Source organism: Barbatula barbatula (assembly GCF_947034865.1).
Source record: "Barbatula barbatula genome assembly, chromosome: 14".
NCBI lineage: Eukaryota > Metazoa > Chordata > Actinopteri > Cypriniformes > Nemacheilidae > Barbatula > Barbatula barbatula.
The window spans coordinates 23,545,254-23,568,201 of record NC_136777.1 but is presented as its reverse complement, the minus strand read 5'-3'; the positions used below and the strand labels follow the sequence as shown (position 1 = coordinate 23,568,201).

The following is a 22,948-nucleotide window of genomic DNA, read 5'->3' as shown; positions in this document are numbered from 1 at the left end:
GGTTTGTGGTTGTAACATGTAGCGAGTCGTTCTCTGATTAATCGTAAAGCCGTTGTTCTGATTAAAGAATAACATGAATCCACACCGAGTGTTAAGCAATATTGTTTATTTGTCGCGGGAGGCAAAAGTGTGTCATGTTTAGTACTAAAAGCTTTAATGTAGCTGCAAGAAGGTCTTGTGAATCCGTGACATCTGTCGTGATGTTTTCTAGAAACACTCATTTGTGTTTACTGTGTGCATCAAAGCAGAAGGTGAGGGGCGTGTTCTGTAAAGATTCAAAAACACACCAGCCAATCAGAGGACAACACATTGTTCCAATTGTTTCAAACTGCTTTCGTTTCATTGGCGGTTTGGCGATTCATACGGATATTGCACCTTTGAATTTTATAATTATAGCCTATTTAATGTGTTAAACGTAATGTGTGATCACATGGCGTATTAAGGAAGTTAGTTGAAGGCAATATTGTTTGAAAAACCATTTGCCACCTGAGGTCAAACAATGTGTCGTGTTTAGTAGTAAGACGAGTCTGTGATATCTGCCGCCACGATGCTAAACATATTACGGATCTTACTGCTTCAGTACAAAAAAAATCTACAGCAAAAATATTAATACAAATTCAACAAAATATTACTTTATCGATGAAATGATGAAATACATGACACAGAGCAGACTATTACATTCGCAGTTCAGTCATCTAATGATTTCTTCAGTTTCTCATTGAAAAAATGGTTAAAGTCCGCAAACTTATTTGTAGTTCTTTTGGGCCTGCTGTACATCATCACATTAAGTATCACTCATTTCAAAGTGTTTTTATTAATATTTATTGGTAAATTATTTTGTAGCATGCTTAAATCATATTTTATGTACACTGTCTCTATGCTGTTTTATAACTATTACATAGCTATTATGTATTTAAATAGCTGTTATACAAATTACTGTTAATTTAAGTTAAATTCTTGGATTTGTTGCCACACCATAACGTTTCTCCACACCAGAGGCTATAAAGAGGTTGTTTTATGGGCATTATACTTTCTGCAAGTTTACTAATTTACCGATACAATTTTCTGTTTGCATTTAATGCTTTTAATTGCATTTGTTTTAATTAAAGTTATTAAAACAATCGCTTAGACCATCTGATCTAAATAAGGCTCAACAAGAACATTTTAATATGCAACAAGTAACGTAGGTTGCTTGGGATAAAAGCGTCTGCCAAATGCATAAATGCAAATTCAATAAAGCTTACACATCTTTTGCAGGATTCCACATCACCACCAATGTCATTTGAGAGAGAGAGAGATATTTAGAACAAGTCATCTTTAGATTGTTGGGAAACGGAAGGAAAACCCTAAGTAAACTAGAATGCTATCGGACCCTAAACAGAAAATCCAGTCCGTCAGATGATCTCTAGACTGTTGGAGATGTAAAACAGAGACGGATCCTCAGTGATCACAGTCTGGCCGCAGAGAAAGACAGACACAGACAAACATCGAGTCAGTGCTCATGGTGACACTGGTGAGGTTGAGACAGAGACACATTTTATCCTAAATTGTGATCAAGATATGAGAGAGAAACACTTTCACAAAGGTGTTCAGAAACCGAGCAGATGTTACTGCAGGAGAAGAGTCACTGTAGTAATGTATGCCACTGGGCCAAGGGAGATGGTAGGAAGGCTCAGGCAAAACACAGGATAATTCCAAAAAAGGATTTTTATTAAAGCATATGAAGAGGTTTGAGGTGACAAATCCAAAAAATATATTGTGAATAAAATATAAACATAAAAAAGAACAACATAACTGTACATTCAAGGTTCTAGGTTACCACTTGTTCAAACTTACTATGAACAAAACATCTACTGTAGTAGCAAAACCGACACTAGGTATAACACACTAGCATCCTCCTCTCTCTCGGGTGTCCAAGATAGACTGACTTAAATAGACCAGGTTCGCCAGGTTAAGCACTAGAATTAAGCATTCTCCAATCAAATACAAATCAAAAAGAGGAAAATGTAATTAATGTAAATCAGGAAGAAAATAACACGAGAAAGCGTGTTTTAACCAGCCGCAAATACATCCACCTGACAGTTCAAACAAACTCAATAAAGGGTAAAGTAAAAAGAATTCGGGACACGGGAACCTTTATGTGCAGTGTGATAATAGTGGCTATGTGCACCTAACCGCTAACACACAAACACATCCTCATAATCCAGTTATAATAATAATCATGTTCAAATTGGATTCGCTTACAGTTTACTGTAACATGCTATAACCAGCAAAACATATATACTATAAATGTGAATTTATTGACACTTGAGCGCTATTGCGATCAAAGATTACAATCAAAGATAACTAGGTGACAATGCCATACCACATCTCATCGTCACAGACACACATCACATTCATCTCTCAGCTGCACAAACTACGGTCTTCATCTCAATGCTCATATACAGTCTTTACTTTTATTACACTCATGTTTCCGCCTTAAATCTACATTTTTCATTTAATTTGTTTACTTAAATTTACTTTATTTTATATTTCACTGTATATTTATCTCTTATTCAGCACCTTAATATAGGGGGCCAAGCCCAAAGGGCTATAAGCCCCTATTGTAATTGTATGATTTTATTTTCTTCCCATGGGAGTCTATGGCAGCCCTATGAATCGAACATAGGAAAATGATGAAATTTAGCACACTTGTAGAAATGGCCATGAATAGTGAGCTGTCCAACTTTGGGGTCTCTAGAGCAAACTCTGTAGCGCCACCACCAGTTCACAAATTCAACACTGAAATGGTTATAACTCCTGAACCCCTTGTTCTAGAAAAATGAAACTTCGTACACCTGATTACTGTAATCAAGCTGATCACATCCAATAGCTTACATTAAGACTCCACCCATTACAATAGCGGCCATTTTGAATAGTACAGCACTCTGTCTTTTCGATACTCCTCCTTCAATATTAATCCAATTCTTCCCAAAATTGGCTCAGATGATCTTTGGACTGAGTGGTACAGAAATAAATGAACAGATTTTTTTTAACTTCCAGTGAAAAAAAAATTATGATGTTGTGAACCTAACAAGGTCGACCAAAAATTGGTTCACAGGCTGTATCTCGGCCAAATTTGATCAATCAAAATGAAACTTGGTACACTTCATCAACACCATGATCTGAGGGCCCATGCCAAAGGTGGGAACAGCGCCACCTATGGGTCGTGAGATACCATAAATTCACATTTTTGCTTATGACTTTTGAACAGTTTGTCAGAAAATTCCTTGGGTCATGCAGAAACAGACGATGTCAATTTTGCCAGGATTGATTGGACCACGTGTCCGCCATTTTGAAATTTGTCATGGATTGCAATAACTTTTGAGCCATTGGACATTTCTGCACAAAAATCGATTGGGATCATGAACACACTATCCCAGAGGTACCACATAAGTTTGAAGACAGTGCCACCTAGTGTTCCATAGATATTACTATTTGAGGAAATCAAGAAAATATAATTACAGGCCTATAACTTTATCTGCGAATGACGGATTTTCTTGAGAGTCAAGGACTTAGATTTCTGAATCCTTGCCATGTCTAACGATACCAAACATGCCAGATGTCGCCTGTAATATGATTTAGCGCAAAATACCCAATCGTGAATAACTTTGCAACTGTTACTCCGATCGAGATAAAACTAGCGTAGGAAACACAAAACATTTACTGGTTTACTAAATAGCACAGGCCAAATGTCAAAATGTTTATGGTAAGTATTGCTTATTACTTGCTTATTACTTTTAAACGAAATGCGAAATTTTCACCAAAGTTAATTTATGGGCACAGTCTGACAACATACAAAAAAGGTGGCGGTGCATCACCACCTAATGGCCTTTTTAATTTAACAAATCGTTAAATAGTTTCTGATTCACTTTCAAATTTACACTCCAAAACTTTGTGTATTGGCACGAACGTTTATACGCATCATCATTGGCACATCTTGTTCGCCCCATAGATATTTGGTGACAGCACTACCTTATGGTGAAAAGTGATTTTCTTGTGTTCTAACTGGCGTTCCCTGAGTTTTTTTACTTTAAAATCCTCGGTCTGCCATTGTGGGTGTCGCCCATTTGGAATTTTGTCATAAAATGCAGTATTTTAAAAATGTGATGGCAGATCACAATGAAACTTTGTATGTTTCATCAAGATCATGTTCTGAGAGGACCTGTAAAGTTATAGGCCCCCTAGTGGTCAAGAGATATAACGAAATGTATTAATATGCTTGTAACATATGAGAAAATCAACATGTTATTCGATTCATTTGTTGGCTCAGAGTTCATTTATATCAAAGTTGTCATATTCCACCATACTTGCTGTCTGTCACATTGAATAAAATAAAAAAAACATACTTTTTCGACCTCCTGCCACAAAAAAAGGTCTTATTTGCACAGAATTTTGTATATAGCCAAACTTGGTACGCATCATCACTTGAACAACTTTTTTATCTTGTTATGCACATTTTCTGAGCTCTTGTAAACCTTAAAAAAATACTTGTGTATGTGCCAAAGGACACTTGGCCAGTAAACTTGGCTTTTTATCTTTTTTTAAAGCTGCTTTGCATGTTGCAATAGTTCTGTTAGCCTATTTTTAAGGTTTAACATCATATATGATCTTATGGCTCCCCCTGGTGGCTAATCTGAAAGCTGCCCATTAAGGTCCTAAACACTCTCTGTTTTTGTTTCAGCATACATCATTGTTTAATTTTCATTGTTTTATTTTAGGTGCCACAAAATACAGAGCCTGCGGTTCATGTGAGGGGTCAGGGGCATCTTACAACCTCAATGCTGGCAGCCGTACCCTTAAAAATACAGTAACACTACTGAGAATCATGCATGCATGTTAGATTGTTATGTTTTAATGTTTCTTTTTCTCTGTCAGTCTGTACGAATGCTCGGCGAGAGTCTGTAATGTGCAGGAGGCCGTCAATGCGCCAGCTCCTGTTGTTCATCAGATGAAGTAAACATACACGTCACCACTAATGTCATTTGAATCCTGTAAAAGCAGTGTAAGCTTTATTGAATTTACATTAACGCATTCGGCAGACTTACATGCATTATACTATAAAACTGCTGAAATGAAAATGTTCTGGTTGAGCCTTATTTAGATCTGATGGTTTAAGGGATTGTTTTGATAACTTGACATTAAAAACATTAAATGCAAGAAGAACATTTTATTGGGATACCAGTAAACTTGCAGAAAGTATAATGCACAGCCACTTTAAAGCCTCTGGTGTGGAGAAAGGCATCGCTTATGTTAGAGAGCCTGTAGTGGTAGGCAGAGGCATTACATCATGACATCATTACATCATGACAGCTTGCAGGCATTACATCAGTCTTATTAAAAATTAACCATGTTAAAAATAGCTTTTATAAACATGTGGTAAATTGTGTCTTGAAACATTTAGATGATGAAAATTTGCTTTGTTTTAGTTTAGTTTAAAATAATAAAAAGTTGTGCTTGACAGCACCTGGTGGTAGACAGAGGCATAACATCTAATGTTGTTTTGGCCCATATTAATAAACAATGAATAATAGCAACATGAATAGTCATACATAATGAAACGCGTCAAAGCTTGCGCTCCTACTCAGAATGTTTTATGTACATTTGAAAATAATCTTCTGTCTAGTCTTTGATCTGGTTTGTTCTGAAATGTGACTAAACATGTGTTTTTCTTTTCTATGAGCTGGTAGACGAAGACATAACAAAAGCATCGACTGCTTTCGTCTCAACTACCCCACCGTTCAGTCTTTGACTGTGGAATGTGCTCTTAAGTGTGGTGAAACCGGTCAGGGTGCGGGGCGGCTAGGAAACGTCTGTTCCGGGGGAGGGGATGAATGACAAAGCTTCGGGACGTCACGTCTGAGAGCCAATCCTGTTTGTTTGAGGACCTTCGGTTTTGCATGTTTGCCTGGTCCTGGGCAGACGGACGTAGTTTACACTAAACATCTTGTTTTTAAAGGTTTAATCACTTATGTGAGGCTTGAAATTGTAACGGTATAGCAAATGTACCAGGTTGGTATCAGGAATGTGCCAGCCAAAGACCAGGACATATGGTTGGTCATTTACCATCTATCAGAGGGCTTACGGGAGGACCGTGGTATAAATATCCAGCGTCCCAGTTGCTTATTCGTGCTTGCTTCGGCAGCACATATACTAAAATTGGAACGATACAGAGAAGATTAGCATGGCCCCTGCGCAAGGATGACACGCAAATTCGTGAAGCGTTCCTCATTTTTGCCCTTTATTTACAGTTGAATTCATCATTTCAATCAAATTCTTCATAATGAAGAAGTTAAACTGAAAATTACATCAGCTTGGCACATTTCTAAGGCCTCAGTACGGCTCTGTGGGCTTATATCATGATTTAATGTCTGTGTGTTGAACTGTAACCTAAAATCTCACCTTTTAGGTTTTTATCTCTTAAAAAAAATTTCTGATATCAATAAAAGTTAAGCTGTGAGTTGAAATTGTCTCAGCTTTTCTGGCATGAAGTTAATTATTACTCTTTAGAGATTAACCCTAAACCAGAAGAGATTTAAACACACTTACATTATTTGCACAGTCCTATGGATTTTTATCACTTATTTTTATGTATCTTGTACATATTTAAATTCTCAGAGCTCTTGTGAACCTTAAATGTTTATTTGTGTATGTGCAAAGTACACTTGACCATTAAACTTGTCCTTTCTCCTTTTTAAAAACTAAAATTGAAGCTAATTTGCATTTTATAATAATTCTGTAGGACTATTTAATGGGTTCAACATAATGTGTGATCCTATGGTGCCCTCCGGTGCCTAAACTGAAAGTTGTCAATTAAGGTCTTGAACGCTCTCGATGTCATTTTCATTATATTTATTGTTCAAAATAAATTTTGCAATATGGTGGTTTCATGTATTTTTATTTTGAAATGATTTCTTTTGACAAATTAAATCAGGAGAACCTGATTGAGTTTCTTAAACTGTTTGAAAACCTCAAGTAAAATAACTGGCGTAAAGTCTAACACGGTCGGCAGATGGCGATACAACATTAAAACGATGTGTCAGATTTCTGTTTATAATGCCAATATCAGAACATTTAAACACATTTAAATAGAGAAATATCATTGTAGACCTGTAAGTATAATATATGTGGTCTTTTATATTTAAGGTGGCAACAAAATACAGAGCCGGAGGTTCACGACCCCCTTCAGATGCGCCTCTAAAAGAACAGAAACTGCAGAAAGAGGAAGAGTTACGTCAAATAACTTCCACTTCACTCTAAAAGAGGATTTATCAGCTCAGAAGTGAAGGAGCTTCAATGAGTCAAGACACATAAATTATCAAGTAATCTTCTGGACCATGCACACTTCGTTCAATTGAGCTTTGTTTCTTCAAAGAATGAGTAAATAAAATATTAGCAAATCAGGGTCATGTTTTCAATACAACTTCTGTGTGCAATAAATATAATTCTAGCTAAATGTACATGCCGTTTCAGACTCTTTTTATAATAATGTTCACGATGGTTTGTGGTTGTAACATGTAGCGAGTCGTTCTCTGATTAATCGTAAAGCCGTTGTTCTGATTAAAGAATAACATGAATCCACACCGAGTGTTAAGCAATATTGTTTATTTGTCGCGGGAGGCAAAAGTGTGTCATGTTTAGTACTAAAAGCTTTAATGTAGCTGCAAGAAGGTCTTGTGAATCCGTGACATCTGTCGTGATGTTTTCTAGAAACACTCATTTGTGTTTACTGTGTGCATCAAAGCAGAAGGTGAGGGGCGTGTTCTGTAAAGATTCAAAAACACACCAGCCAATCAGAGGACAACACATTGTTCCAATTGTTTCAAACTGCTTTTGTTTCATTGGCTGTTTGGCGATTCATATGGATATTGCAGCTTTGTATTTTATAATTATAGCCTATTTAATGTGTGATCACATGGCGCATTAAGGCCGTGCAAGAATGTTCTGGGAATCTGTGATCTAAACACAAGGTTTTATACAAAAACACTATTAGTAACTGTAATACTTTGCAGCAATGCAGAACGCGAGGGGTGTGTGCTGAAACAAACCACATCACCCAATCAGACACATTGTTACAAATTGAAAATTCTTTCAAACTGGTATCGTTTCATTGGATGTTTGATCAAATGTTTCGCGATTCAAAAGGCCATCGCAGCTTTGCATTTATAAAAGTCCTGTAAGCCTATTTAACAATGTGTGATTGAATATCGCTTTGAGGCAGTTTTATGTAACGCAGTATTGACTAGACTCTAATGTTGGCCTAACATCTGTCAAACAATGTGTCGAGTTTAGTAATAATATGAGTCTGTGATATCTGCCGCTACGATGCTAAACATATTACGGATCTTACTGCTTCAGTACAAAAAATAAACAACAAAAATATTAATACAAATTCAACAAAATATTACTTTATGGATGAAACACATGACACACCGCAGACAATTAAATTCGCAGTTCAGTCAGGTAATGATTTCTTCAGTTTCTCAGTGAAAAAATGGTTAAAGTCCGCAAACTTATTTGTAGTTCTTTTGAGCCTGCTGTTTCAACAATTCATTCATGAACCTTCTCTGGAACCCAATTCTTTACATTTACTTCAGTACATCATCACATTAAGTATCACTCATTTCAAAGTGTTTTTATTAATATTTATCTGTAAATTATTTTGTAGCATGCTTAAATCATATGTTTTGTACACTGTCTTTATGCTGTTTTATAACTATTATATAGCTATTATACAAATTACTGTTAATTTAAGTGAAATTCTTGGATTTGTTGCCACACCATAATGTTTCTCCACACCAGAGGCTATAAAGAGGCTGTTTTATGGGCATTATACTTTCTGCAAGTTAACTAATTTATCAATACAATTTTCTTTTTCCATTTAATGCTTTTTAACGGCCAAGTTATTAAAACAATCCCTAAAACCATCCGATCTAAATAAGGCTCAACAAGAACATTTTAATTTGCAAGTATAATGCAACGTAAGTCGCTTGGGATAAAAACGTCTGCCATGTCATTTCGGCTTCATTGACACACAACCCATTTTTTGTATCTACACTTCGTATCTGGTGCCAATTTAGGCGACACTTTAAATTCAAATCTGCCTCAACATTGATGCCACTATTGGAAAATCATATATTCCCCCCATCTCTTTCTGACCCTTTATTTAAGCAGTGGCATGCTAAATGCTTGAGATGTTTTCGAGACCTGTGCAGAGATGATACATTTTGTAGTTATGTACAGTTATCTTCTGATTTGACGTTGTCAGAGTCCACTTGTATCGTTTTTTGCAGATTAGACACTGTTCTGCTGCCTTATTTTCTAGGTTCCCATATCTGCCCCCTGCAAGTTTGGGACGTGTTTCTACAACTCAATCCGTGTCAAAAGTCTAAAATTTCAAGAATGTATGGTTATCGTTTAGGTCTAAGTGACTGTTCTATTGACAAAATTAAAAGAGCGTGGGAGGGGGAGTTGGGAGACAGTTTTAAAGAGGACTGCTGGGCAGGCACACTGGACAGAATACGTTCTAGTACAATCTGTGCACGTCTTGGCCTCATACAATTTAAAGTATTATACAGAATTCATTATTCTAAGGCCAGGCTATCTGAAATATTTCCTAATGTTGAAGACATATATGACAGATGTCATGCACCTTTGTGCAATTTGAGTCGTATGTTGCAAAATTTTTGGGTCAGTTATTTTACACCTATGTCTAAAGTGTTAAAAATTAGAATTGATGTTTGCCCCACCATAGCAATCTTTGGTGTACCAAAAATGTGGTCTCAGTTTAATTCCAAACAACTGGATGCTATATCCTTTACCTAATTGTTAGCTAGGCACTGTATTTTGCTCCACTGGAAATCGAATAAGCCTCCGACAACCTCCCAATGGTTAGTGGATACCATGTTTTTTCTGAAACTGGAAAAAGTAAGAAGTTCTCAGAAAAGCCATTTCTTCAGTAAATGGCAACCGTTTATAGCTTACTTTAATTCTCTTAAAACCCTACCTCCTGGTTAATACAAGATTTAATGTGTATGTGTCTACATATAAATGTGTATATGTATGTGTGTACATATGTAAGTATTGCATACTATTTACCTGTATCACTATCATTTTTTATAATTTGTATTTCCTTTTGTTTCCTTAATTATTATTTTTTTCTTTCTCTCTCCTCTTTTTATTTGATGTGTATTTTCATGGTTTAGATTTACTATCTCAGTGATCACAGATTGGCCATATAGAAAGACAGACACAGACAAACATGGAGTCTGTGCTCACGGTGACACTAGTGAGGTCGAGACAGACACACACTTTCTCCTTCATTGTGATCAAGATGTGAGAGAGAAACACTTTCACAAAGGTGTTCATGAACAGAGCGAATGCAGATGTTACTGGAGAAGAAGAGACACACATCACATCACATTCATCTCTCAGCTGCACTAACTCAATGCTCATACACACTCACTCTTTACTTTAATTTAGCACAGTTGATTAATTAACAAATAAACAGACATCACCTGACCTGGTTATTCTGCTTCCCCCTGGTAGCAATGAATTCATGACATTTTTTACAGAGAAAATCGAAAACATAAGAGACAAAGTAGTAAAAACTCAACCTCTAAGTCAGTCCTGTGAATTAGTACCAACCGTCGCCCCAAAAGAAAGGCTACAGGGTTTTTCATCTATAAAACAGGCAACATCTAAACCTACAACATACTTATTAGACTCCATACCAACTAAATTATTAAAAGAGCTACTACCTGTTGCAATTCATCCCATTTATAACATTATCAACTCATCAATTAATCTAGGCCATGTCCCAGGACCCTTTAAGATGGCCGTCATTAAGCCTCTTATCAAGAAACCAAACTTGGACCCCAACGAACTAGGAAACTTTGGACCGATTTCAAATCTCCCTTAAATGTCTAAAATACAAGAAAAAGTAGTCTCCACTCAGTTATGCTCTTTCTTACAAAATAATGACATACACGAAAAATTTCAATGAGGTTTTAGACCGCATTATAGTACTGAAACAGCTTATAGCATCAGATAAAGGTAACATCTCACTCCTAGTCCTGCTTGACCTCAGTGCTGCGTTCCAAACTGTGGACAATAACATACTTCTAAGATCGCTTGCACAATTATACCGGTATTCAAGGACAGGCACTACAATGGTTCAGATCTTACTTATCAGACAGACATACATTTTTTCATTTAGATGGGGAATCATCAAATCTGACACAAGTAAATTATGGATTACCTCAGGGATCGGTTCTATGACCCTTGCTATTTCCCATATACATACTGCCCCTTGGAAACATTAGTAGAAAACATGGAATTAGCTTCCACTGCTATGCAGATGATACTCAGCTATATACAGTGGTATGCAAAAGTTTGGGCACCCCTCTGAGATTTCATGATAATTTGCTCTACCTTTATAGGAGAAGATCACAGCAACAAGATTTGTTTTCCTACAGAGATGTAGACATTTGAGGGTTTTACATAGTTTTATTATAATAAAATAAAATGTAAAAAATGGGATGTGCAAAAGTTCTCTGCATTCATTTCAAGACCTGTAGAGATTTATAGCTGACAGGTTGCAGCATAAAATTGCTTTGATTAGCTTGTGAGACCTTTAGTTACAAATCATGGAACCAATCATGAAAAATGCTTTTTAACATAGGTAATTTCTGGCTGTGCTTGTCCTAGTTTCATTCTTAGAGTGTGGCAACATGGGGGCCTTAAAACAACTCTCCACCGACCTAAAAACTTAGATCATTCATTATTATGAGTTAAGAAAAGGGTACAAGAAATTATCTGGAAGGATTGGACCGTCCGTCTCCACAGTCAGAAATGTAGTGCAGAAATGGAAGGCCACAAGAACATTTTACATTTACATTTAGTATTTAGCAGACGCTGTTATCCAAAGTGACTTACAAAGAGTTTGGGGATATGTCATATAAAGAGCAATAGTACAATAGGTGCTTTTACAAAGTTACTAGTTTCAACAAAAGCTAGACCACTACCTGTTGAGAGAAGAGGGTTAATGTACTTTTTTTCTTTCATTTGTCTGTCAAGTATTCACAGAAGAGATGTGTTTTAAGTAGTTTTTTTAAGGTTGTGAGAGATGTGGTTGACCGGACCGCATTGGGAAGAATGTTCCACCAGGAAGGAGTTGTGAAGGAGAATGAGCGGGAAAGGGATTTAGTGCCCTTATGAGAAGGCATTACAAGGCGCCGCTCGTTTGCTGAACACCGGGTTCTTGATGGGGTGTAGTAGTGTAGTAAGGTGAGAAAGTATGCTGGTGCAGATCCAGTGATAGTCCTGTATGCAAACATCAGTGACTTGAATCTGATCCGGGCTTCAACCGGTAGCCAGTGGATAGAGATGAAAAGGGGTGTCCCATGAGCCCTTTTGGGCTTTTGGAAGATGAGGCGTGCTGCTGCCTTTTGAACCAGCTGAAGTGGTTTGATAGCCTTTGCAGGATGACCAGCAAGGAGAGCATTGCAGTAGTCCAACCTTGAGATGACCAGGGCCTGGACAAGGAGTTGTGCCGCATGCTCAGTAAGGTAGAGTCTAAACTAGCAAATGTTAAATAAGGCATATCGGCATGATCGTGTTGTCTTTGCAATGTGATCATTGAAGGACAGCTGTTCATCAAATATGACTCTGAGGTTCAGAGAGGTAGGATTGGAACCAGCGGAGAGGGGAGCCAGAGATTCCTAAGGATGACAGTATCTGGTGATTGACCGTATCAAACGCTGCAGATAGGTCTAGCAGAATCAGGACCGAGGACTTGGATTCCGCCTAGGCTAGCCGGAGTGCTTCTGTGACCGATAGCAGTGCAGTCCCAGTGGAGTGGTTTGTTTTGAAGCCAGACTGCTTGTCATCCAGTAGATTGTTCTGGGATAGGTATGAGAAAACTTTGTTGAAACTGCCCTTTCAAGAGTTTTCGCAATAAAAGGGAGGAGAGAGACAGGTCTGTAAATGTCTGTAATAGTAGCGTCCAATGTGAGTAGGGGCTTGACCTTGGCCTGTTTGAATGTGGATGGAAAAGTGCTGGTGAGCAGGGAGGTGTTGATGATGTGTGTGAGTGTGGTGGATGTGGCCTGAAGGAGATGGGAGGGGATTGGGTCAAGCGGACAGGTGGTGGGGTGGCGAGAGAGAAGTCGGGTGACTTAATTGTCAGACAGTTGGGCGAAAGAGGAGAGTTTGATGTTAGAAGTGAGGGTAGTGTGCACCGAGGTCTGCGGTGCTGAGAATTGTTTGCTGATGGCTAATGTTTTCTCAGTGAAAAATACAGCAACGTCCTCAGCAGTCAAAGAGGTAGTGGGCGAAGGAGCAGGGGGGCAAAGAAGAGAGTTAAAGAACAGTCCTTGTGAAGGAAAGATGTGGTAGGCCAAAACAAATACAGAAAAGGCACAGGCGAAGGATGGTTAGAATAGTCAAAGACAAGCCATAGACCACCTCCAGAGAACTACAAGAACATCTGGCTGCTGATGGTGTAGTTGTTCATCGTTCCACAATCCAGCGTACTTTTCACCAGGAAAAGCTCATTGGAAAGGTGATTCGCAAAAAGCCTTTCCTGAGTGTTCGTCACAAGAAGAGTCGTATGAGGTATGCAAAAGCACATCTGGACAAGCCTGTGGTCAGATGAGACTAAGATGTAGTTATTTGGTCAGAACAAGAGGAGGTATGCATGGTGAAAAAAACACACTGAATTCCATGAGAAGAACTTTCCTACTGTGAAATTTGGTGGAGGGTCCATCATGTTATGGGGCTAAAAACAGGTATTGGAAACCTTGGCCACATGAATTCCTCTCAGTATCAGCAGATTCTTGACAAGAATGTTCAAGACTTGTCAAGAATGTCACAAAGTTGAAGCTAAGCCAAGGACAATGATCCTAAGCACTCTTCAAAATCCACCAAGGAATTCATGCGGAAGCACAAGTACAATGTTCTGGAATGGCCATCCCAGACCTTAACATCATTGAAAATGTAAGGATTGATTTGAAGCAGGCTGTCTACGCACGGAAGCCAAGAAACCTGACTTTGGTGACTTGTCTGTGGCTATAGGAGGCATCTACAGGCTGTTATTGCAGCAAAAGGAGGCTCTACTAAATATAGGAGAAGCTAATAGTCATCGGAAGTGTGCAGTAGTGCGTAAGTCAGCTATTTACCCTGCTGTCTTGTTTTAACTGTTGAACTGGACTGCAGCCTTTTGTTAGTTAAGATTATTCAAGCTTGTTTATTTAATTACTCGTTGACTGAGTGTTAAGGTGTTGGCGTTTGTTGTTCAGTTTGGGTACTGTGATACTGTCTTAACATTAAGTTGCCGTAAGCCGCATGTTACGGCTAGACATTATAGTTTTGCACTTAAAAGCACGGAGCTAGTTGATCGCTGTTTGATCCGTGGCCCATTGAAGTCGTCCAGGCTTTGTTTTATTAATTGAGAATGCGTGTTAAGCTCTTTTCTGTACGCGCTCATCTCAACACATACTTAAGCAGTGCCTCTGTGCTGGCGCGGTAAGCGTCAGCGGCAGTGTCTGCCCTCGTGTGCAGCCCTCCTTGTGTGAAGACCAACAAGAGTAAAGACTTGCGACTTAACCTGCGCGACTCCACCGAGCAAAGACACCAGCAATGCACATCAGTATATTTAACATACCTTTTGTTTCAATTTTAATTGTATACTAAAATCATGTGTTTCCAGTTTATTCCTGTACTCCACCACAGAGAGTGCTCTCGCCCAAGATGCAAGGCACGTCCTGTTCTCTCTCACACCCGTCCCATTCCTGCCTTCACTTCCACACCTCTGACTCTCTCTGTGGGTCTCTGGAACTGCCAGTCAGCGGTGAACAAGTCTGACATTCACATTCTAGGTCTTACTGAGACATGGACTCAGTCACACCTGCTGCTCTCTCCACCAACTACTCCTCTCACTCTACCTGCCAAACTGGAAGAGGCACAGGTTTGCTTATCAACAATAATTGGAAATATTCCACACAATCTTCCCTTTTCAACAACTATTTATGTGAATACCACGCTGTCAATTTAACTTTTCCTACTCCGCTCAGTATTGTCGTAGTTTACCACCCCCAGGTCCACTGCACGACTTCATTGAAGAGTTAGATGTGCTGCTCTCATCCTTTCAAGAGGATGGTGGCCCTTTCATTGTCTTTGGGGATTTCAACATCCACCTGGACAAACCTTATACTTCTGACATAAACACTCTCAACCGCTTCATTCGACACGCACAGCCGTACTCACAGATCAGGAAACCAGCTTGATCTCATCTACAATCATAACTGCACCACAGACAACATTAAAGTCACACCTCTTCACATTTCTGACCACTTCTTCATCAGTTTAAACATGGACCTCCCTACATGCACTACACCAACACCTGTTTATTTTAAACGGAACCTTTACTCTCTCTCCCCTAGTACCCTCTCTGCTAAAGTGACATCCTCACTTCCCTCCAACTTTGCATCTCTAGATGCTGACACTGCCACCACACCTTATGCTCTACACTTACATCCTGTCTAGATAAACTCTGTCCTCTTTCCTATAGACCAGCTTGTGCCACCCCCTCCTGCCCTTGGCTGTCTGACATCTGGGCTGCTAAAAGGAAATGGCACAAGACTAAGAATCCTGCTGACCTAGCGGACTACCAGTCACGCCTCTCCTCTTTCTCTGCTAGTGTTACCACAGCGAAAACGTCTTACTATACAACCAAGGTGAGCAATGCACATAACACTCGGCAGCTTTTCAAGACCTTCAACTCTCTTCTTTGCCCCCCTCCTCCCCCGCCCACTACCTCTTTTACTGCTGAGGACTACGCACCGCAGACCTCGACAACACTACCCTCACTTCTAACACCGAACTCTCCTCTTTCGCCCCACTGTCTGACACTGAAGTCACCCGACTTCTCTCCCGCCACCCCACCACCTGTCCCCTTGACCCAATCCCCTCCCATTGCCTTCAGGCCATATCCAGCACACTCACACACATCATCAACACTTTCCTGCACACCAGAACAGGCCAAGGTCACGCCCCTACTTAAAAAAATCCACATTGGACCCCGCTACTACAGACAGTTACCGACATGTCTCTCTCCTCCCTTTTATTGTGAAAACTGTTCAAAGGGCAGTTTTCAACCAAGTTTCTTCATACCTATCCCAGAACAATCTACTGGATGACAAGCAGTCTGGCTTCAAAGCAAACCACTCCACTGAGACTGCACTGCTATCGGTCACAGAGGCTCTGTGGCTAGCCAAGGCGGAATCCAAATCCTCGTCCCTGATTCTGCTAGATCTGCAGCGTTTGACACAGTCAATCACCAGATCCTGCTAGCAGCCCTGTCATCTTCACATGCTCCCCTCTCCGCTGGTTCCGATCCTACCTCTCCGGCAGATCCTTCAAGCTGTCATGGAGGGGCTCGCTGTCCACTGTCCACATGATCACTGGGGTCCCTCAGGGATCGGTGCTTGGACCGCTGCTTTTTTCCATCTACATGACATCCTTAGGACCTATCATATGGACACACAGCTTCTCGTATCACTCTTATGCTGACAACACCCAGATCTACATCTCGTTTCACCCAGAAGATACCACTGTAGCAGCTCGCATAACAGCCTGCCTAGATAACATCTCAGCATGGATGAAAGAGCATCACCTCCAGCTGAACCTGGCCATGACAGAACTGCCTGTGTTTCCGGCACACCCCATAATGCTCTCCTTGCTGGCCTTCCTGCAAAAGCAAACAACTTCAGCTGGTTCAAAACGCAGCAGCAGGCCTCGTCTTCCAACAGCCCAAAAAGGCTCATGTGACACCCCTTTTTATCTCTCTCCACTAGCTACTGGTTGAAGCCTGGATCAGATTCAAGTCACTGATGTTTTCCTTCAGGACTATCACTGGATCGAAACTGGCATACTTTCACACCCTACCACACTCCTACACCCCATCAAGAACCCTGCGTTCTGCAAATGAGCAGCGCCTTGTAATGCCTTCTCATAAAGGCAGTAAATCTCTTTCCTGCTCATTCTCCTTCACAACTCCTTCCTGGTGGAACATTCTTCCTAACGCGGTCAGGTCAACCACATCTCTCACAACCTTCAAAAAACGACTTAAAACCCTTCTCTTCTGTGAATACTTGACAAATGAACAATTGAAAAAAAAACTTCTCTCAAAAGGCAGTGGTGCAGCTTTTGTTGAAACTAGTAACTTTGTATTAGTGTATTATCGTACTATTGCTCTATTATGACATATCGCTTATTGCTCCCTGAATTTTGTGAAAGTCGCTTTGGATAAAAGCGTCTGCTAAATTAATAAATGTAAATGTATTAATTGAATTATTTCTTTGGGGTGCCAAAATGTATGCACATGCCTATGTGAAGTGACTTTCCTAAGGGGTACCCAAACGTTTGCATACCACTGTATCTCATCAATACCAGATGATTCCTCCCAGCTATCCAAATTGGCACACTTTGGAACAATGGACATTGTGAAAAGCGCAATATAAATAAAAATGTAATTGAAGTGAATAGTGCCTCACTACATTTACATTTATTCATTTGGCAGACGCTTTTATCCAAGGCGACTTACAAGTAGTTTTTTTACAGTGGTACCTTACTGCAGAGCAATCAGGGGTAAGGTGCCTTGCTCAAGGGCACTTCAGTCATAAAGAGCTCATGAGAGATGCGAGACCGGTGCATGTGCAGCTGACGCTCGTTATCCCTCTCATCACCGGCAACAGACCTAGGAATGGGAATGACAATGCACCGGGAGATCAGCATAGCAGAAGTTGGAAAAACAGGACAGAAAATACAGAGATGCATTTGCGGCTGAACAAAAGTAACATCAGAGAAAGGTCTAAAACTCCATCAGGGCAGGAAGAAGTGCCTGAGAGAGCTTAGTGAGGGGTGCCTCGTATTAATAGTAAGGAAAATCAGCCGGGTGAAGCCCAGTGTCGGGACCAGCACCACAGCCCACAGGGTATCAGAACCCCAGACAAAGCCCAACTAGGCATAAACTTACACGGAGACATTCCAGCCACACCAAGCGGTAAAAAAGAAAATGGATGGAAGAATGGCTCATATACTTTGGCCTAAATCCTGCAACAAAGAATGGGCAACCATTGACTCGGATTTCGTCTAGCTTTTAGCAGTCCAAAAATATGTTGAAAGAAAACTGGAGAAGATGGGGGAGATCATCTACGCAAATGAGGTGGAGAGATTGAGTGAAAAGCAAGAACCAAGGGTCACACAAGAAGACGGGCCAAACTAAGTCCAGGAGACAAAAACAAATTGACAGACTTGTGAGAGAAAGGAGGAGCCTGAGGAAACAGTGGAAGAAGGTCACAGAAGAGGAAAGGAAGGGCCTAGAGGCACTACAAGGCAATATTAAAACTCGCCTGGCCTTGCTGCGAAGAGCAGAGAGCTTGAGAAAGCAACATAAGAAAATGAAGCGAACCAGAAGAGCTTTCTACAAAGATCCTTACAAGTTTGTCAGTAGCATCTTTAGAAAGGAGAAAACTGGGCCCCTAAAGTACCTATAACAGATCTTGAGGAACACCTACGGAAAACATATTCCGACAATCAGAGGCATGAGTCAATTTCCATTCCAGAAGACATCCCACCACTTCTGCAACCAGAAAACCAGATGGACACAAGGTCCCCTAAATGGAGAGAAGTTGAGAGTGGAGTAAAACAGGCAAGATCAGCTTCAGCTCCTGGACCCAATGGAATACCATACATGTTATTCAAGAAAGCCCCTGGGGTGTTGAGGTAGCTTCAGACATTAATGGCTGTGGCATGGAAAAAGCAGGTGATACCAAAGGTCTGGAGAAGGGCAGAAGGCATGCTGATCCCCAAAGAGAAAAACTCAACTACTGACCAGTTTCGCCAAATTAGCCTCTTGAATGTGGAAGGTAAGATTTTCTTCAGTGTTGTGGCCAATAGACTCTCAGAATTTCTTAAGAGTAACAACTTCATTTCAGACACTTCAGTGCAGACAGCAGGCATAGGGGTTCCCATTTCAAGTCTTGTTGAGGAGAAAACAAGGTTAGAGATGACGCTCAAAGAATCCTGTGATCCCTGTGTATTCTGGAACCTCCAGAAGACATGGTGAAAAGCATTCAACAGTGCATGGTGGATCTCTTCTAGTCAGTGCAGCATTGGCTAAGAGCTCCAGTGCTTTCTCTGCCTACTGGAAGGGTTAGGAAACATGGAGGGCAGGGCCTTGTCAACATCAGATCGAGAATCAAGGCTTTCAGAGTGCAGACAGCCCAGATGCTATTGTGCGGCGTGGAGGTGAGCTGAGCTTGTGCAAAAACGGCCAACATGGGACTGGATCGCCACCTGACTGGATTGACATCATTTTACCTGTAAATGTTAAAAGCATGGACTCTTTTGAAAATCAAATGCTGTACAGCGACTGTGGCTAAGAGACGAACCACTGTTATCGAACCTCTGGAATTGATCTCTATATCTTTAAGACAGACTCTCTCAGAAATGCTTTGTGGTCTGCAAAGATAAGTAAAATCAGACATTTAAATTCTGAAGATCACTGGATATCTGCTGACACGTTGGCCTCGAAGTTAGGTATATGGTAGTTGTGAGTGGTTGAGAGACTGTTAACTCTTATACAAGGTTTTTTGCTGCAGGATTACAGAGTCTTTAGAGGCTTCTAGTGAGGAGGTTGATACCTCTGCATTCCCTGATCTGAACATATCAGCCAACATTGGAGAATGGCAGGAAACAGAGTTACCTGCTATCTTTTAAGACACATGAACTGAGACTCTTCAGTGACGTTGGAAAGAAAGCTCTGTATGTACTGTGCACTAACGTTACATATCGTCAGGCTCTTGAGAGTGTAAAGGATTCCAAGTGGCAAGAGGTGTTTGGGTCAAGGGCTTCCCCTAAAGACTGCTGGAGATCCGTGTACAAACCTCCTATTGAGAGAAAATGTCTGGAGACCTTCAGTGGAGGAAAGTGCATGGCATAATAGCTACAAACAGACAAAGAGCACACCTTGATCCACAAGTGGGGGTGGGTTGTCCTTTTTAACACACATAATACACAACATGCGATAATACTTTCTCCCAAACATCATAAAATAGAGACTGTGTCTGTCCCCCGGATTAGTAAACATAAAATAAAGCGTAAACCTCTCAAAGGTAATTTAGTTAACGTTAAACTAACTAAACATGAACATAATACAGATAATCAACTGTTACGACTCGGATTGCTTAATATTAGATCTCTCTCTAATAAAGCACTTTTTGTTAATGATATGATAACAGATCATAAAATAGACATGCTCTGTCTCACAGAAACATGGCTAAAGCCAGATGATTATATTGCGTTAAATGAGTCTGTCCCCCAAGATTATTATTATAAACACGAGCCTCGCCTAAAAGGCAGAGGGGGAGGTGTTGCTGCACTTTACCGTAACTCTTTTATCATTTCTCAGAAGTCTAATCCTAAATACAATTCTTTTGAAGTCATGGTACTTGATGCATCAATACCTAATACTAAGGACAAAACATCTTTAAAATTTATTCTGGCTATTGTATATAGGCCTCCAGGGCACCACACAGATTTTATTAAAGAATTTGGTGGGTTCTTATCAGAACTAGTAGTGTCTGCAGACAGAGTCCTTGTTGCTGGGGACTTTAACATTCATGTAGATAATGATACAGATGCTTTAGGAATGGCTTTTAAAGACACTCATAACTCCATGGGCGTTAGTCAACATGTGTCAGGACCTACTCACCTTCGTAATCATACTTTAGATTTAATTTTGTCTTACGGCATAAACGTGGTCGATGTTAAAATCCTTCAGCAGAGCGAAGACATCTCAGATCATTATCTGGTATCATGCTTGCTTCAATACCCAATGGTGGCAAATCAAACTCCAAGTTACAAATATTGTAGAACCTTAACTCCGACTACAAAAGGTGCGTTTCTTAATAATTTGCCTGAATTGTCTCAAATCTCTAGCATGAGTAATAACGTTGAAGATCTTGACTTTACTATTGAAAATATTAATGCCACCTTCTCGGAAACGCTAGACATACAGCACATCACAGTACAGAGACTGCTCTGATTAGAGTTACAAATGATCTGTTTATGGCGTCCGACCGAGGTTGTATCTCCTTATTGGTGCTGCTAGATCTTAGTGCTGCATTCGACACCATTGACCACAGCATGCTCCTACATAGACTTGAAAATGATGTCGGTATTAAGGAAATAGCTTTGAAATGGCTTAGATCTTATTTATGCGACCGTTTTCAATATGTAGCAATAAACAATGAGGTATCACGCAAATTGCAAGTCCAGTACGGTGTACCACAGGGCTCAGTCTTAGGGCCTATGCTCTTCGCATTATACATGTTACCCCTAGGAGATATAATAAAGCGACACGGAATAAGCTTTCACTGCTATGCTGATGATACGCAACTTTATATTTCCTCGAAGCCTCACGAAACACAGCAATTCCATCGAATAGTGGAATGCATTGTCGATATAAAAAAGTGGATGAGTAGCAATTTTTTATTACTGAACTCGGACAAAACTGAAGTGTTACTTATCGGACCGAAAACCGCCCTACGTAACAACCAAGAATACTGCTTAACTATTGATGGATGTTCCATAAAACCCTCATCTTCAGCTAAGAATCTTGGCTTTATATTCGATAGTACTCTGTCATTTGAGAACCAGGTCGCCAACACCTGTAAGATTGCGTTTTTCCATCTTAAAAATATATCTAAATTACGTCATATGCTGTCATCATCAGATGCGGAGCAGCTTATACATGCCTTTATGACATCAAGACTAGATTACTGTAATGCACTATTAGGTGGTTGCCCTGCAGGCCTATTACAAAAACTCCAACTGGTCCAAAATGCGGCAGCTCGAGTTCTTACACGTACAAAAGAGTATGAGCATATTAGCCCGGTTCTGTCAACCTTGCACTGGTTACCTATAAAGCATTGTGTAAACTTTAAAATCTTGCTTATTACCTATAAAGCCTTGCATGGTTTAGCTCCTCACTACTTGAGAGAACTTCTTACGTATTATAGTCCATCACGTGCACTACGCTCTCAGGCGTCAGGTCAGTTGGTAATACCTAGAATTTCAAAATCAAGTGCAGGCGGCAGATCCTTTTCTTATCTAGCGCCTAAACTTTGGAACAGTCTTCCCTGCAATGTCCGGGAGGCGGACACACTCTGTCAGTTTAAATCTAGACTAAAGACGCATCTTTTTAATCTTGCATACACTAGATTATCATAATATATGTATTTCAAAGATCTAGGCTGCACTAGTTAGATCAACCGGAACCAGGGACACTTCCAATAACAACTGATGCATTTGTTGCATCAAAGAGTGCAGAACAGTACTCTACTCTCAGCCAGTCTTGTCTCATTGTTCCAAGGTTACAAGAGCGGAGCGGGCAGGGCGCAATCCATTCCTAGACCTGACAAATGCTGGACGAAGGAAGTGACGTCCCTACAAAACTTCAGCCACTATTAGATTATTAATGATAATTTTAAATCTAATTTTTTTATTTTCGCCTTGTTGTGCAAGCACTGTTGAGCTTGTGCAGAGGCTGCAGTTTTTGCCAGAGGGGAACTGGAATCCCCTGGTTAGGCCTGGTTTCCCTCCGAGGTTTTTTTTTCTCCTCCAATGGAGTTTTGGGTTCCTCGCCACCGTTTGCATACTGTTTTGCACTGTTTTGCCTGGCCGGGGGGGCTGCTAGAATTTGTTAGTCTTATTTAATTAACACTGCATATAGGAATTTATTGTGTGACTGATATTTGACCTGTGTTTTGAATTCCATAACCTTTTATGTTTTACTTATAGTCATTTTTTCTTGTACAGCTGCTTTGTAACAATGAAAATTGTA

At 40.1% G+C, this 22,948-nt stretch overlaps 1 protein-coding gene across 6 annotated transcripts in view; it reads right to left on the bottom strand.

Moving 5' to 3' along the window:
* The window catches only part of gtf2a1l (general transcription factor IIA, 1-like), a 75,676-nt gene that overhangs the window by 34,399 nt on the left and 18,329 nt on the right, over positions 1 to 22,948 (bottom strand). For 2 of the 6 annotated variants that reach the window (XM_079473857.1, XM_079473856.1), the window contains one exon: positions 94 to 265. The exons of the other annotated variants lie outside the window; for them this stretch is intronic. In XM_079473857.1, the coding sequence (XP_079329983.1) occupies positions 218 to 265 (48 nt within the window). In that variant the 3' untranslated portion in view covers positions 94 to 217. Of the gene's footprint in view, positions 1 to 93; positions 266 to 22,948 lie in introns of those variants that run through there. 6 annotated transcript variants of the gene reach the window in all.